Below are 17,120 nucleotides of genomic sequence, written 5' to 3' on the forward strand. Positions count from 1 at the left end.
ATTTCAAGGCCCCCCATAACTCTGAGACTGTACAAAAGGAACCAAATGGACCCTTTGTCCCTTACCAGTCTATTTGGTTCCATTTGTACACTCTCAGAGTTACACACCCGTACGGGGCCCTTTGGAACCCACTCAAGGACACTTTCCAGTTAGCCAACACGCACAATAGCAGCACCCCGACTTTGTTTGACCAGAATGGAACAGAGCCTTCATTAGTATCACCTGTAACGCTCTAGTTCTTTCCAAAATGGCGTGTGTGTGCATAGAGCCCATTGACTCTTAAAGCCTGGTTCATGGTCAAAGCGTGTTGTCACACACCACCGCAGCCCTGCTGTTGTGTGCATGACCCAAGACATTGAGTTATAATGGTACTTCCGGCAGTCTTCTGGGTGCTTAATAAAAATGCCACTGAGAAACTTCCGTTGAAATTAATAGCTGTCGCTCCCGGTCCGCGCTCTATCCTTTATTACTCTATGCTTCCATCATACAAAATACAGTCCATACATGTGGATAATAAACATATGTTTTTCCTGCCCTCCCTCCCACTCCCACATTGTCCCACCCAGGGTCACTAAAGTGAAATAAACACAGACAAGATATATATTAATGTTAACAACAGCGCTACCAACCTAACCGACACAACTCCACCTCCAGGACAACAAACCAGACATCACCTCATTGACAGTAATTCATGATAATCGTAGATCTTTCGAATGTTAGTATGACCCAGAACAACACCCTGTTACCCAATACCCTGGTGAGTTGCTTGTGTCTCGGATGTGTGGAGTAGAGGATGATGTAATGCATGGGTGTCTGGACTGCTTTTTGGGGCCCTGCCTTTCTTTGGTTTGCACACATCGCCCTGGTAATGGCCATGGCTCAGCGGTCCAGGCACCTTGGCTGGTAATCCAGTCTGGCAGTGTGCCGTGGGTTCGACTCCCGATCCCGACGGCCTTTACTGCATGTCTTCCCCCCCATCTCTCTCCCCATTTCCTGTCAGCCTACTGTCTGTCCCTCCATAAAAACTATAAAATATAGGCGAAAGCCAAAAAAAAAAAAAGTACAATTTTGAGGTATTTGTACTTTACTTGAGTATTTCCAATACTTCTACTTTTTTTTAAAAACTTTAGTTACTACTTTTCTAAAACTATTATTGTTACAAAACATGCATTAACCACTTCAGCACTAAATACATTTCGGCCATTTGAAAATAGCTGATCTACAAGCTCACAATGCGTCACGATTCGACGCATTTTCAAAAGATATATTTTTTACATTGAAAACTTGAAATGGGACATTCTGCATATTGAGTACTTTTACTTTTGGCACTTTAAGTACATCTTGATACCAATACTTTTGTACTTACTCAAGTATATTTTGAATTCTGGACTTTTACTTACGTAACAGAATAGATCTATATTCTAACCCTTCACCACTGGTCCATTTCAAGTTGCAAATGTCATTTTCTCTGAGATCAGATTTCAGTGCAACTGGCCCCGGCTTGCCAGCAGGGGGCAGAAGCTGGGCTCAGAGTAGACAGGTTGCCATTAATGTCAAGTAGAATGTGGCCTCTCCAAGCCTATAGAATAGTGGTTTTCATGCCAAGGTCCATTATTTATTCTGCATTCATGCCACGGACCACCATTTGATGACATTTGGTTAGCGCCTCTGACCCAAAACTACAAATATTTTGTTGTCGTTGCATAAGATTTTGTCCACAATGCCATGCTGTATTGATGTGGTAACATACAAAGTAGGAGAGAAAACAGGCAAAAGTTGATCAAAATAACAATTCTTCTACATTCTCTAATTGTGTAGACATATTTGAGAATGATGTAACTCTTGAGTGTGTCGGTACAATGAAACCAAATGGACCCGTACCAGTGGTCCGGGGACCACCGGTGGTCCGGGGACCACCAGTGGTCCTTGAGGGGGTTCGGGGTGGTCCCCAGCTAAATGATGGAGAGTTGGTAACCAAATGGACCCTAATTAGAGCTTCGACTATTGAGTGTGTAAAATGAAACCATTTTATGGTTCATTTTCATTTTATGCTCTAAAGGGTTGTGAGTCGTGACTATGTGCATTAGATGTCAAATCAAAAACGATAACGATAACCAGAGCAACTTGCCAATTGGCGTTCCAATAATGGCAGTACAGAATGTGGGGCTCAGGTGGGTAGCAGGGGAAGGTTTAGACACACACACTGACCAATGAACTGACTCCACAGCTGGTCCCTGGCCTGGGCCAAGTGTCCATTAAGCATGTAGAGCAGTGGGTCAGCTGAGCCGTCAGGGAGGTGGCAGTCAGTCAGTCAGTCAGTCAGTCAGTCACGCATCATGGAGACACAGACCAGTGTGTGATTGCTGTTGGCTCTGCTCCTCTGGCCTTTCTCATGGGTCTAGTGGTAAACAGCATGTTGGCTGTTGATGTGTGTAGAATGAACGGTGATTCATGAGCAGCCAGGTCCACATTAAAAAAACAACAACCTAATAGCCCGGACGCTTCACATTTTGCGGCAGAGTTGTCCTCTCCCTGACCTGGCTGTCGAAAGCAGGCCCTCGTTGGGTTTTTACAGCGACTCCCTCTCATGCAAACATGGTTTAATTAAAGGCTTAACCGGCCACTTACACGGGGGATGAACTTGAGGAGTGTGTGTTTAAAAAGTGCCCGTGTCCTATGACTCCTTGCCAAGGTTTTGTTATGCTTTCACCCAAGTGTGAAGACTAAATGTTGGATGTAAATGTAACAACTGAGGCTCATGCTTCATAATGGCTAGATGGCAAGGCTGCACAATATATCGTATCGTTATCGAGGTATGCGCAATATCAGTATCGCAAAAAGGCAACGATATCGCGATATATCGATATATATCGTCCACTTCAAAAGCCAGCATCATCCCATCCATGCTAGTTTTCATTGTTGTGTGTGTGGGAACCCAATAGCACTTAAAATTAAGAATGATATTGACTTGTTATTATGCATTTATTTAATTATGTTTAGTTTTCAATGTTGCAACACTTACAATTTTTAATATGATTTTTTTACGGTAATATCGTACATCGTATCGATATCGCAATATTTGGCATAAATATCGAGATATGACATTTAGATTTTGTCCATATCGTGCAGCCTTACTAGATGGGTTGCGCAAATCCAACAACTGTTTAACCACTTAAACCCATTTAGACCCGAGTTAAAAACATTCACTTTGAAAGAATATATATTCGTGCCACATTTTTACGATTTTTCAAAAATAGCAGACCTACAAGCTCGTAGCGCGCCACTCGGTGGCGCGCTACGAGCTTGTAGATCTGGGTTAAACCCCATGTAGTCCACATTTGGACCCCGACTTTTTCCTTCTACATCAAATATCTTTGCAGAAGATATCCGACGTGCAGGTTCACTACATGTCGCTTTGTGAGGTTATAGACCTATTTGTTTTTCTTTTCTTCTTTTCAAAATCTTTTTATTCAGGTTTTTGTAACAGTAGCCCAGGGGGCAAGTATTAAACAGACATATAAAATATAAAAATAAAACTCCTGCTATTTGTTTTTAGATAGAAAGCAGCAGGTGCTAGACCAAAATAAGGCAATAATATAAAACAAAACAAGGTCCACAAACTGTAGCTCATCAGACACGTCTGGTGAATGCCAGCTTTGTTTGAAGCGTCACTCGGGCAAGTTGCAGAACTCATTCACCGCCACCAGGGGGCGCCAAATGTCCCAGACCGCCACCATATATATATTTTTTTATTTCATTTTATTTATTTATTTTCTAAAAAAAAAAAGTCTTTAACCATGTTAAAAAACACGTCCTTGGCGCTCCAGGACATCATGAAAAAGAAGTTAAATAAGTCCTTGGCACCCATTGAGTTTAAAGGAGAATTCCATGCTAGAAGGCTTTCTTACCTTTCTTGGTAGTCGTTATGTCCCCACCAAAGAGGTCCAGGTGTTTTTTGGTGCAAACACTCCTTATTGGCTATTTCCCCTACCATAAGCCCTCAATGAATTGCATTGAATGGAATGGGAATTGAATGGGGCTATGGGGTGTTGTGCTAATTTGCTTATTTCCATCTAAATAAGTACTAAAGTGTGCTGCTTGGGATATTATTTACATTATGAAGAGAGGATATATACAAAAAAAATATAATTTTGAGCGATGGAAATAAGCGAATTAGCCCCATTCAATTAGCCCCATTCAATTCCCATTCCATTCAATGCAATTCATTCAGGGCTTATGGTAGGGGAAATAGCCAATAAGGAGCTTTTGCACAAAATAACACCTGGACCTCTTTGGTGGGGACGTAACAACTACAAAGAAAGGTAAGAAAGCCTTTTAGTATGGAATTCTCCTTTAAGGGAGCTACAGTCTTTCAGCCGCTGTGCACCACCACTATCTCCCTTGTCAGGTTTGACCTACAAATCTCGATCCTGCTTTCTGTCCTCCTCTGGAGTCGCGCAGACGCCAGGTTTGAGGAGCACCAGGGTCGTCTTACACCTGGACTCTTTATGCTTACTAGTTTGCGCTTTAAATACAGCCATTTAAGTTTTGAAACCAGGTGCTAGACTCGCTTACTGGGGGTCATATATTTAAAACAAATAATAATGATAATAATAATGATAATGATAAAGAGTCAAAGAGTAGAATTCAACCAGCCATGGGACCAAGTGTCGTAATATAAGTTTATAACAATTATTTATTACACGTTATATTTATGCAGTCATTGCAGTGGTGCAGTACGAGCCAGGCTATCTTTCCTTTACACAAAATCCTACCTCAACATGAACACTCTTCTCTCTCAACAAAATAGTACTTAACAACATTATGCTGAGGTGTTGGTTCTGCAATGTATGCTCTCTAGTCTCCCTCCCTCCTCCATACTTTTGTTTCTGCAGCAATTACACCTAATATCTACCCCCAGTTGGCTCAGGGTGGGTAAGCCAGACTAGCCACATGTGCCAACTAATGGCAGAAGCCCTGTAAAATTGCACCTCGTTTCAACCGCCTCTAATCTCACAACTATCTGATAAATTCCGCCTAGTTGTTGGTATTGACTCAACCACAAACACATGCACATATCCTGGCTCAGGTGGTGGAGCTGCAGTCTTGGAATACGCAGATGTGAAAGTAACCAAGTACATTTTCTTAAGTACTGTGCTTATAGATATTAACCTTTAACCTGAGAACAGATTCTACATCATGACAGTTTTCTGAAAAAAACCTGTTTCTATATCAGTGCTTCTCTCAAACTACTTCATGTCAAGGACCCCAAAAATGATATGTAATTGGCCGCCGATCCCCATCTGAAAATATGTTGTTCCAGGGACCCCCCCCCCCCCCCCCCCAGAAGCAAAGATATAAGTTCAAGTCACGATTTTTCAAGCTCATAGTGCGGCACTCAATCTGCTATTTTTCCAGCAGCTAAATTATAAAATGATGATGGTTAAAAGTGGTTAAAAGCTAAAGGTGACACAGATGTGTTCCAGGTTTTAATGGCTTAATCTGCTTCTACAGATCGCCACCTTCTTCAGCAACAACCTGGACTTCTTCACATCGTCCACAGGCTATGGGCCGAGAGGTGGGACTGTAGCCCTCAACCCCTTGCAGGCCGAGAGCATGCTGGATAACAAAAAGAAAGCAGCCTCTTACATCCACGCCATCAGAAAGGTCTGTATATCCTTTGTTGAACTAGCCCTTACCCGTTGTGAAATATTGCACCCCCCCCCCTTGTGGCCGTGGGGGGTACTGCGCCCTGGGTGCGTTTTAATTCACTAATAAATTCATTATTAATCTATAATTTGTTAAATTGAAAAAAGGGCTTCGTTAAGACCTCCATATTATTATGGTCAATGCCTGTGTGAAAAGTGGGAGTGATTGGTGCAGGCAGTGAGGAGATACGGCAGTGTTTCTGACACACATTCAGACACACATTCAGACATTTGGTTAATTATAGTATGATGATGATGATGATGATGATATAGGATGATGATGATGATGATGATATAGTATGATGATGATACACATTGTCATATAACAACTTATAATATATTTTCCCCTGTATTGTCCTTGTCTTATTTTCGTTTTGTTTTGTTTCATTGTTTTCTTCAGCCCAGACCACAGTCCGTTCCGTACAGAGAAGCTCTCTCAAACCGGCGCATACTGACGAGCTCTACCGAGAGCAGAGAGGGTCTCACTCAACAGGTTAGCTCAACGGGTCCTGCTGACCATTTCCACACACTCATTACACCCATTTAGAGATGAGGACGCATCTGTGTCACCTTATTGAAATGTAGTTAACCGTTTCCGTCCGTAGGACGTGGCCACACATCCTAGGGAATCCAATCGAGGGATGCACTTAAAAAAAAAATCAAGATTTTTCACTCGGACACTCGGCCACCGTCCTTCGCGCTCTACGGCCATATTAGCTTCCCGTTGACTTAGCTGTTAGCGCGGCAGAAAGAATACGTCGTCTCTCCTAATCCAGGGCAGGGCGCTCTCTGTGGTTTTGATCTGATGGATATACTAGCGCTTCATTTCTGCTCCTCATCCGCCTCTCCCTCAAAATATGAACGCTTTTTGGATCATATATCGTATAAATTAAAACGATAGCAAATGTAAGCTAGCAAAGTAAAACAAACTATTTCTCCGTTTTTTCCCCCGGATTGTTTCCGGGGGGTGGATATCAGAGTAAAAGCCTTTCCGGCACCCCAGAGCTCCTATTTTGAAGGAATCCCGGCGCTGATTGTGTTAATGTACCCATTCTACATATTGCTCTCGCTCTCCCGCTCTCATGCAAGTAATTGACAATATATAAAGTCACAATACCAACTTTGATGAGGCAGTATTGCATTGTTTTAAAAAATATAAGGTTTTCTTAATTTCCTGAAAATGTTATCCCTTGTACTTTCTCCCACTTTCTCCCCTGTCTTGCTAAATGACATTACCCCGTCATACATCTTCCACCGTGATCATCTCACACAGTCTGCTCCTTTCCTCTGTGCACCACCGTGGCCTCCTCCTCCCCTCAGTGATCTCACACAGTCTGTTCCTTCCCTCTGTGCACCACCGTGGCCTCCTCCCCTCAGGTGCACCAGAGCCAGGAGAAGATCGCTCGTCTGGAGCAGGAGAAGGAGCACTGGCTCCTGGAGGCCCAGCTGGGGAAGGTGAGGCTGGAGAAGGAGAGCCAGCGCATCGGCGAGCTGGAGAGCCAGCTTTCGGCGGCCCTCGGAGGGGGCCCCGTGGCCGCCCACGCCGCACCGCCGGCCGACGACGTCTCGCCCGGCGGAGAGGAGGATACCGACATGGAACAGAAGGAGACCAGGAGCACCAGCCTGGTATGCAGCCATTATGTCCTCCTTAGCTTTGGTTGGATGAGATCTACGCCTATTGATCCGACTGATCATCTAAAGCAGTGGTTTTCAAACCCTTTTTACATCAAGGCCCATTATTTATTCGCCATTTGAGCCACGGAACCACTATTTGATGAGATTTAGCCTCTCAGATCCAAAACTTTGAATATTTTGTTGTCGTTGGATAAGATTTTGTCCACAATTAGAGACAACAGGCAAACATTGATCAAAATAACAATTCTTCTACATTCTCTAATTGTGTAGACTTTTTTAAAATTAAGTAATGCAGTTGCTTAACAACAATTTAACTCTTGAGAGCGTAAAATGAAACCTAATTTAATTTTACCGATGTTTAAATAACCGATGTTTAAAATAACAATTTAGCCACCGATGACAATATAGCCGATACTGATACCCATATATGTTTATTTAGTTTTTGTTGTTTTTATTGCCAGTAGGGGTGCACGATTTTGAAATTATGGCCGATATCCGATCTCCGATTATTTGCAGGGTCATATCTGCCGATACCGATTCGGAATGATTCCGATATTATACAGAGGACCACAATGGAAACAAGCCTGAGCCCTAGGGCTTGGCCCAAAGCCCGTTAATAAAGTATTCAATCAATCAATAAATAGCCTATACTCTCTTCCAAGTTTTCACAACTGAATAAGTTTATTTTTACTTAAGATTTTACATCATATTTAATTTGGCTTTTGTTCTAGACTAGAGGTACTAGAAACTTTTGATTTATATAGAACTCATTGATGTTTTTTTTATTTTTTATTTTTTTACATTTTTTATTTTTTATTATTTTTGCTGGTGAAAACTGATGAAATAATCTGGATTGTTTTGAGACTGTTCCGATAACGGTATGGCATTTTTATGGTTGATTAATCTGAGTTCCCAGAAGTTTTATTTTTCGCCACTAGGGGGGTGAGAAAAACAATGGCCGATATGATATGCTACTGATTATATCGTGCTTCCCTAATTCCCAGTGTGCCAGGGAAACAAATAATATTTATATACTTATATAATCTTCAATAAAATAAATAAATCTACAGCTTGGTACTCTGCAGAGCCAACGCAAAATGTATGCTTATCAACAACACGTAAATATCGGCTGCTGCCATCGGGTCAGTTTCATTTGCCGATACCGATAACGGCAAATATATCGTCCGATACCGATGCATCCCTAATTACAATTTAAAAAAAGGATTTACAGCTGTCCTTCATATTGGAAAGGTGATACGATTTGTTTTCAAAGTGCAGTACAAGGTTTGTCTGCGGCTGTTTTTCCTCACTGTTTCACGTTGAAGATGTATCGGTATACGGAGATATCTGATTGTTTTGGCTACACGAGGACAAGCTGAAGGATTTCAAATGGCCATTGCATGGGCGTCTGTTGTTGGCTTCAACAGAAGGAGCATTATCAGCCTCTCGTTTAGCTCCCACACTAGGCCAAATTTTTCCCTTAATAAAACCCACACTTCCAATGTGCTGATAAAACCCACACTTCCAGTGTGCTGATGTGGCAGGATGGCAGAACTCTGTTGTTGTCGTCGTGTGCCCCAGTTGTATCACACGGATGCATGCTCACTCTCTGCATCTGGTTGTCTAACACAGCGGTTCCCAAACCATGCACCCCCTGTTACCTCCAGACCTAGCTGACGCACCCCCCCACATGGAAATATAAATTGCATAAGATATATAGAGACATATATTTCCTATTTATCCACATATATGCACATATATGCATGCGCGTTTTTCATGCCTGGAAATGCCAAAACACGCGCATGCGTGTTTTGGCATTCAGATTCAGATAGTAGTGGCTTCCATGGTGAGTTTGGTCTGTGAATGTAAGAATCCTGCTGGGGCTTCATGGGGAAACTTGCCAAGATGTTGAATTTTACAATAGTTGATCCGTGACAGTGTCAGTCCCCAATGTGTTTATTTTGCCTTGTGTTGTCGTCACCAGGTCGGCATGCTGTCAACAACGCCTACTGTCGATCATGTGAGTGCTACAGAATGTCAGATCTAAAGTGTTGTTTTTGACAGCAAAATTTTGATTTAGTTTTAGTCATAGTCTTTTTGAATAATTTTGATTTTGTTTTAGTCACATTTTAGTCACCTGGAATGTTTTAGTGTTAGTCTAGTTTTAGTTGATTAAATATCATAAGATTTTAAGTCGAGTAAATCTACAGTTGATTTTGTCGACTAAAATGTATTTTGGCGGTTGTAATGGCTGATTTTACATTTTACATTACATTTTTTATTTTTGCTTGTTGTTGTGAGCTTGTAGAACTGCTACTTTCAGCATGCAACCAAGCATAAAATGACTTGTCTTTTAGTTCTACTGAATCTCTTCTCCAGTTAGGGAGGGACTAGCCCTCCCTAACATTTTAGTGTAGTTTGTATTTGTTGACGAAATTGTCAATATTTTTAGACATAGTTTTAGTCATCATGGCCAAGTTTGTATTCCGTTTTCCTCAGTGTAAAACGGTGGTCGACGAACATTTTTCGTCATAGTTTTAGTCGACACAATCAACACTAATCTACACAATACGATCCTCAGTTTTTAATTTATTTATATTTATCTGCAACTCTGAGAATGTACAAGTGTAACCAAATGGACTCTGGCATTTGGTTACATTTGTACTCTCTCGCAGAGAGTGTACACTCCCGAGTCTCTCTGAGTTCAATGAACAAGGGAGTATGTTGTGTCTTGTGTGCAGGTGGGAGATGAAGAGTCCCGGGAACAGATGATAAAGACTCACTACATGGCCAGAGTGGGAGAGCTCACCACCCAGCTGCAGATATCTGACAGCAAGGCCGTGCACTTCCATTCCGAGGTGAGGCTCTCCTTCTGTCACAGGAGAACACTCTGTCTGTCTGCTTTACTGTCTTATTGCACAAGACCCGTGTCTTTCACAGCACTGAAGTGCAGCCTAACCCTTTTATTCATCTGGCAGTGTGCAAGGAAAGCGCACGCACGCAGGCACACACACGCGCGCACACACACGCACACACAATCTAAATTATTTTTTGTTTCTTCAGCAGTGGGCATTGAAGGAAGTAAGAAAGGTGTTTAGGGACTTTTGAGTGTATTAATAAATACAAATGAAAAGCGACATATACCCACTAGCTCAGCTAAAAAAAGAAAAAGGAAACACCGGGCAACCATTTTTGTTTTCCTCTTGCCTCTTCCTCCTTTGCTTCTCACAGCTGCATGTACATCATAAGGTTATTAAGGGAAACATTACAGCATTTAGTTTCATGCAATACGGAGGAGGCTGCGTCTGAATGAAGATCCAGCGAGATCCTGCTGAACTGTGACTGCTTGACACGTGTTGGTCATGTGTGTGTTTCTAGAATAGCAATAGGAAGGAATACACCCGACTGTGACTCAGTTTCGCCCTAAGCACTTCCTCAAGACACTGATATGAACAATGGACACTAACGGCCTGTTGCCTGCTCTGTGCCCCACACACACACACACACACGCACTCACTCAGAGGAACGTACACCATCACACAAATGGGCAAAAAAAAGAAAAGAAAACTGATGCACAGATATTAAGGCTGGACCTGCTACACACATACAGTACTTACACACAACCACACATTTATGTTATTTCAACGCATCCCACACACAGGCACCCGACACTTACAACACATAATTGTACACCTAAACACTCACACGATAAAACAATATTAACACCTCACAGTGTGATATTTTTGTTGCATTTTATTTTAGTAGCGTTTTTATTTACTATTATGGCTATTGTTATTTTATTGCATTATTCTGCTGTTTGGTCTTGTTGCTGCGATGTTGAAGAGCCAAACCCCAAGACCTGTAATATTGTATTCCTTTTGATGGAATGTTTGTTTTAGTTTTTTTAAGATATTCTTTGGGCCTTTTTGCCTTTATTGATAGATTAACAGTAGTTCGACAGGAAAGGGGGAGATATTAATAAAATATTGTATTCCTTTTTATGGAATGTAAAAAAAAAAAATCTTTTTTTATTTTATTTTAAGATATTTTGCCTTAGTTTGACAGGAAATGGGGAGAGAGATTGGGGGGGGGGAAACACGCAGCAAAGGTTGTTGGGCTCGGGACTCGAACCCGCGACACACTGTCAGGCTTACCAGGATTACCAGCCTAGGTGCCTGGACCGCTCGGCCGGCCCAGGTGCCTGGACCGCTCGGCCAGCCTAGGTGCCTAGACCGCTCGGCCGGCCCAGGTGCCTGGACCGGCCGGCCCAGGTGCCTGGACCGCTCGGCCAGCCCAGGTGCCTGGACCGCTCGGCCAGCCTAGGTGCCTGGACCGCTCGGCCGGCCCAGGTCAAGAAATTCAATCTTGACACTGCTGTTTGTGCATCCATCTTTTAATTCTATTTTGCTTTTGTTTTACAGTGCCGAGCCTTGGCCAAGCGTTTAGCCATCGCCGAAAAGTCACGAGAGACTCTGACCGAGGAGGTCAAATTGGCGACTCAGAACATCACACGCTTGCAGGTACATTTTCACAAACTGAAAAGAAACGATTCTGTAATAAATGCAAGCAACCACCAGTTCTCAGTTACATCTTCGAATTCTCATTCACAAAACAGGCAAATGGACTCTCATAGCCCAACATTTTCATGTCATGGCCTCCCAAATTGATGGGGGTCCTTGTGTTGTGAGCTTGTAGATTGGATTTTTTTTTTTTTTTATATACGACAAATAAAATGGAACTTACGTGTTTAACCCATTTAGGCCTGACGTCGAAATAAAAAAAAGTCTTCTGAAAGAATATATTATATTCAAAGATTTGTGCCGCATTTTCACGATTTTTCAAAAATAGCAGACCTACAAGCTCGTAGCGCGCCACTCGGTGGCGCGCTATGAGCTTGTAGATCTGCTATTTTTCAATAGCTAAAGTATAACATAATGCTTAGTTAAAACACCAAAAGGGGTTCCCGCCCAAAATGGGTTAAACCGTTCCTTATTTAGTTGGGCACCCCCTGGAACCCCTTCCAGAACCCAACTTTGAAAAACCAGTGTCATAACAAGTGTCTGCTTTACAGGACGAGTTGACCACGACAAAGAGAAGCTATGAGGACCAGCTGAGCATGATGAGTGACCACCTGTGCATTATGAATGAGACGCTGACCAAGCAGAGAGAAGAGATTGACACGCTTAAACTGGGCAGCAAGGTATGGCTGGCTGTGAGGCAACGTGTGTGCTCTAGGAGTGCAACATTTATTCAGACCTGAGGACCAGATTCTACAAATGTCTTCTAAATCAGTGGTTCCCAAACTTTTTTGTGTCAAGAACCCCCAAATCAACATTTATTAGGCCACGGACCCCCCATTTGAAAACATATGCCAGTGACCTCGATAAGGGAGGATTTTTACGACTCTAGCAGTGATTCCGAAACATGTTAATTTCATGGACACCCATTTTAACACGCATTACGCTACGGACCCCTGATTTAATGGCATTTCTATCTCTGGTACCCCCAATTTATATTGTAAAACCACTGTTAATTTAACTCTGAGAGTGTACGGGTCCATTTGGTTCCATTTGTACACTCTCAGAGTTACAGACCCATAAGGGTCCATTTGGTTGCAAATTATCATTTAGCTCATGGGTCCCCCCTGGAACTCCCTCAAGTACCCCTGGGGGTCCCCGGACCCCACTTTGGGAACCACTGTTCTAAATCATGTTTCTATATCAGTGGTTGGTATTGGATGGAGCCCGCACACCACAGGTACAAGAAAGGCGTTCTTTATTGAAAATTCTGACGAAGAATTTTCAATAAAGAACGCCTTTCTTGTACCTGTGGTGTGCGGGCTCCATCCAATACCTACTTAAGTTTCTTTAGCCCAGCACCCAGCCTGTCGATGTGTGTATTCTACGTCCGCTCTATATCAGTGGTTCTCAACCTTTTTCATGTCAAGGACCACCAGAATGATATGTATTGGTCGCAGACTCCCATCTCGAAATGTGTTGTTCCAGGGACCCACCCAGAAGCAAATGTTTGAGTTAAAAACGTTTGCTGTGAACACAATTTTTCAACAGATTAAAGTTTAAAATAATGGTTAAAAATAAAGTTTAAAATAACCACTTCAGGTTCAAATCTATAAGGTCCTCAGGTCTAAATGGGCTAAACAAGCTTCTGGATTATTCCATTTATCAAATGTATCGATAGAATAATGGCTACGAAAATAATCAATAGTTGCATGCTAGTGTGCTCCTTTGCATGTAAGGCTTCAATAAATGGTGCATTTATAAATGGTGCGACTGTGGTGCGACTGTGGCTCAGGAGGTAGAGCAGGTCGTCCAATGATCCATGGGTTGGCGGTTCGAATCCCGGCTCCTCCTGTCTACATGTCGAAGTGTCCTTGGGCAAGACACTGAACCCCAAATTGCTCCCGATGTGCTGGTTGGTACCTTGCATGGCTTCCGCTATGTAAAGCGCCTTGAATAAAGGCGCTATATAAATGCATTTACCATTTACCATTTATATAGCGCCTTTATCCAAGGAGCTTTTCCAGAGACTGTGCATTACATTCACCCATTCACACACCGATGCCAGAGGAAACCATGCAAGGTACCAACCTGCACATCGGGAGCAATTTGGGGTTCAGAGTCTTGCTCAAGGACACTTCGACACTAGCTCTGGGGGAGCCCGGGTTCGAACTGGGAACCTTGCGGTTCCCGTCCGGTCACTCTACCCCTGAGCCACTGCCGCCCCTATACTGAATGTTTCCTTTTTTAAAACATGGCTGTATTCACATAGATAAACCACACACTTCTGGCAGCTATCAGAACCTGAAATACAGCCCCTATTCTAATTTCAGTTTTACAAACTTTATTGAAAATATAAAAAATACCTTAATAGTAATTGACAAACTGGAGATGTAAAGTGAAAACAAAAGCAAGCACAGCGACCTCTCAGAGCATAGTTAGTTAGTATAATATGGCCACTTTAAACTCAAATCCAAAACAGCACAGCCAGCTGTGCAGTGACGCAATGGAAATAAGCACTCAATCTTTATTGTGTTTTATGCATTTGACAGATTGTACTGTATATGTTTATTTTGTCAAAGATATCTCTGTCTTATATATCTTATCTATAAAGATAAAAACACGGCGACTGTCGGTGTCCCTCCAGACAATCTGGAAAATCATACATCACTTTTAGCCAAATGCCATTTCAAGAGGAGCTTCGTATTTAGTCCTCAAAATGCACATATTTGTCAAAAATGATCTATCGTTCCCCCTGGACTCAATCTCTATTACTACAAGTTGCTGCTGGAAAACCGTACACAGCTGAGAAACACTGAGGGGAGATTTACGTCTGTCATTTATATGGAGTGATACGTCTTGAATCTAAAGGAAGAAGCATCAACATATGAATGCAGTCAGTAGCTTTTGGGATTTGGAGCAATCATTTGGACTTATCATGTAACGCGTGACATTCTAACGTTTCGGGCAGTTGGCAGCTGCCTGGCCTGATGGGAAAAGCACCTGTCAGCACCATCTGAAAAAGTCATTAAGTAAAGGTTGGTGAAGTGGAGAAGTCTGTTAAAGTATGTGCGTTGGACAGTTACAAGACAAGACAAGTGTGGTGATATTGATTTTTTCTTTTCTTCTGCTAGCCAAGAACCAACTAAACCTCCCAACCCCATTTCAATATTTTGAAGTCCAACGTAGAGAAACAAAGGGGAAAAATAAAGGAATTCTAGCCCTTTATTGCGACCGCAGGTCGCATTTACTATGAAAACGTGCATTTCCCGTCAGTCCGTCCGTCCGTTAGTCAACCCACGCCTCCATATATGGTCACGGATCGTGACATCACGACTAGTCACCCACGCCTCCATATATGGTCATGCCTCGTGACATCATCAGGGATCTCCCCATATACGGGCATATTTGTAGTCGCTACGTAGACGACATCGCCAGGGGCCGTTGCCCATATATGGGAATGTCAATATATGGCCGTATAATTTCCTGTTGGTTCGTTCACCTAGATCTGCATATATGGAGCTGGCCAGCGACTCTACATCTGACTTCAAACCTCAAACCCTTAGATCTCCATATATGGAGCTGACCTGTTCTGACATTACATATGTTGATCCTTCCCCACCCGTCCTTCCTGTTCTGACATTCCATATGTTGATCCTTCCCCACCCGTCCTTCCTGTTCTGACATTCCATATGTTGTATGTTGTACACTCAAGACTCGATATATGGCCAGTACAGAATTCATTCCATATGTTGATCTGACCCCCCCTTGCCAAAGCACCAGCGTTCGCCCAGCACCCTGCCGTCACCCAGGCGGATGCGGACCTCGCCCTTTAGGGCGAGGTCGCTTCTCGCCCTCAGGGCGTCTTACTGGTTATTTGTTTTACGGTTTTAAATGCTATCATTTATATCAAATACTCTGTTGTTGTTCTTCCTTTAGGGAAATGCCAAAAAGAACAAAGGGCGCTAAGAGCTGTACGGGAGCTGGCTCTGTTTGGCATCACACGGGCACCCTGAGAGAAGATCTGGATGGTGGGGCCCCCCAGTAGAGACCTGTTACTACTACCATCACACGGGCACCCTGAGAGAAGACCTGGATGGTGGGGCCCCCCAAGTAGAGACCTGTTACTACTACCATCAACGGGCACCCTGAGAGAAGACCTGGATGGTGGGGCCCCCCAGTAGAGACGTGTTACTACTACCATCACCAAAACCACAGGGAGGAGGAGCTACCTGACCCTCAGCTCTCTCCACTGTCACACAGTGGCCACAGGTTGAAAATGCCTGACTGAGGAGGAAGAGCAATGTTTTTTTCTTTCCCATTTTTACAGCGCTAACTATGACATAATTTGTAAAATGCTTCCTGAAACCTCAGGGAAGCAGCTGCTTGACCTTGTGGCCACACGGCAGGGTGGGAACACAAAGCTCTTCCCCCGAGGGGGATGGACAATTTAAGCCTTGCTAATGCTTACTGAAGTGAAGACTTGAAGACCAAACCCTGTTGATTTGTGTGCGTGTGTGTGTGTGCGTGTGCGTGTGCGTGTGTGTGTGTGTGTGTCTTTCTCAGTTTAATGTGCGTGTGGGACTGACAGAAAACACTGAACAAGATTGTGTTGCTATTGCTAATCTATGGACAAACATGATTTGAGAAAAAAGTGGTGTGGACCAAACCCCCGCCCGGGAGCCTCTCCAGCGTTGAAGCCTCTCCAGTGTTGAAGCATTCGGCCCTACTGGTCAGAGTTGAGAATGCAGGCGGGCCCCTGCATTTTGCCTGAGGAAACCCTGTGCAGCTCGGGTTTAACATTGAGCGCTCGGTTGCACTTCCACATTTGGACACGCAACTGTTTGTGTCCAAATGCGGAAGTAGGCGGTTCTTCCGGGTGCTTCAAAACGCCACTGAGCAACTTCCACTGAAATGAATAGCGAGGGCGTCGTGGCTGTCGCTCCGGTTCGGTCTCTGTCCTTTTATTACTCTATGGTGTGGACATGTGTGTATGTATTTTTTCATTCTTTCAGACAAAAGTGTGTTGGTCTAATCGTGTGTCTGTCGCACCAGGCTTGCAAACAAACTAAGATGACTATTGTTGAGCTTTGTACTAAGCTTTAGACTGAACTGGATAATATTTTGGCTAAGTGCTCAACTAGGGCCTATATAGTGACATATAATCGTCCTTTTGCTTAATTTATATTCCATCGTACAACGGTGTCACTTGCCAATAATAATCCACACAAGCTGACAACACGCTGCATCGTGAGCTTTG

At 43.2% G+C, this 17,120-nt stretch overlaps 1 protein-coding gene across 1 annotated transcript in view; it reads left to right on the forward strand.

The window, feature by feature from the left end:
• The window catches only part of ppp1r21 (protein phosphatase 1, regulatory subunit 21), a 46,003-nt gene extending 29,982 nt beyond the window's left edge, over window positions 1-16,021 (forward strand). Inside the window, exons 15-22 of the mRNA XM_079512206.1 lie at window positions 5,515-5,667; window positions 6,109-6,201; window positions 7,086-7,334; window positions 9,328-9,363; window positions 10,085-10,201; window positions 11,765-11,863; window positions 12,415-12,543; window positions 15,800-16,021. Of these exons, the coding sequence (XP_079368332.1) occupies window positions 5,515-5,667; window positions 6,109-6,201; window positions 7,086-7,334; window positions 9,328-9,363; window positions 10,085-10,201; window positions 11,765-11,863; window positions 12,415-12,543; window positions 15,800-15,829 (906 nt within the window). The 3' untranslated portion in view covers window positions 15,830-16,021. The remainder of the gene's footprint in view (window positions 1-5,514; window positions 5,668-6,108; window positions 6,202-7,085; window positions 7,335-9,327; window positions 9,364-10,084; window positions 10,202-11,764; window positions 11,864-12,414; window positions 12,544-15,799) is intronic.
• The last annotated feature ends 1,099 nt before the right edge of the window (window positions 16,022-17,120 follow it).

This window comes from Electrona antarctica (assembly GCF_951216825.1).
Source record: "Electrona antarctica genome assembly, chromosome: 10".
In the NCBI taxonomy this organism is placed as follows: Eukaryota; Metazoa; Chordata; class Actinopteri; order Myctophiformes; family Myctophidae; genus Electrona; species Electrona antarctica.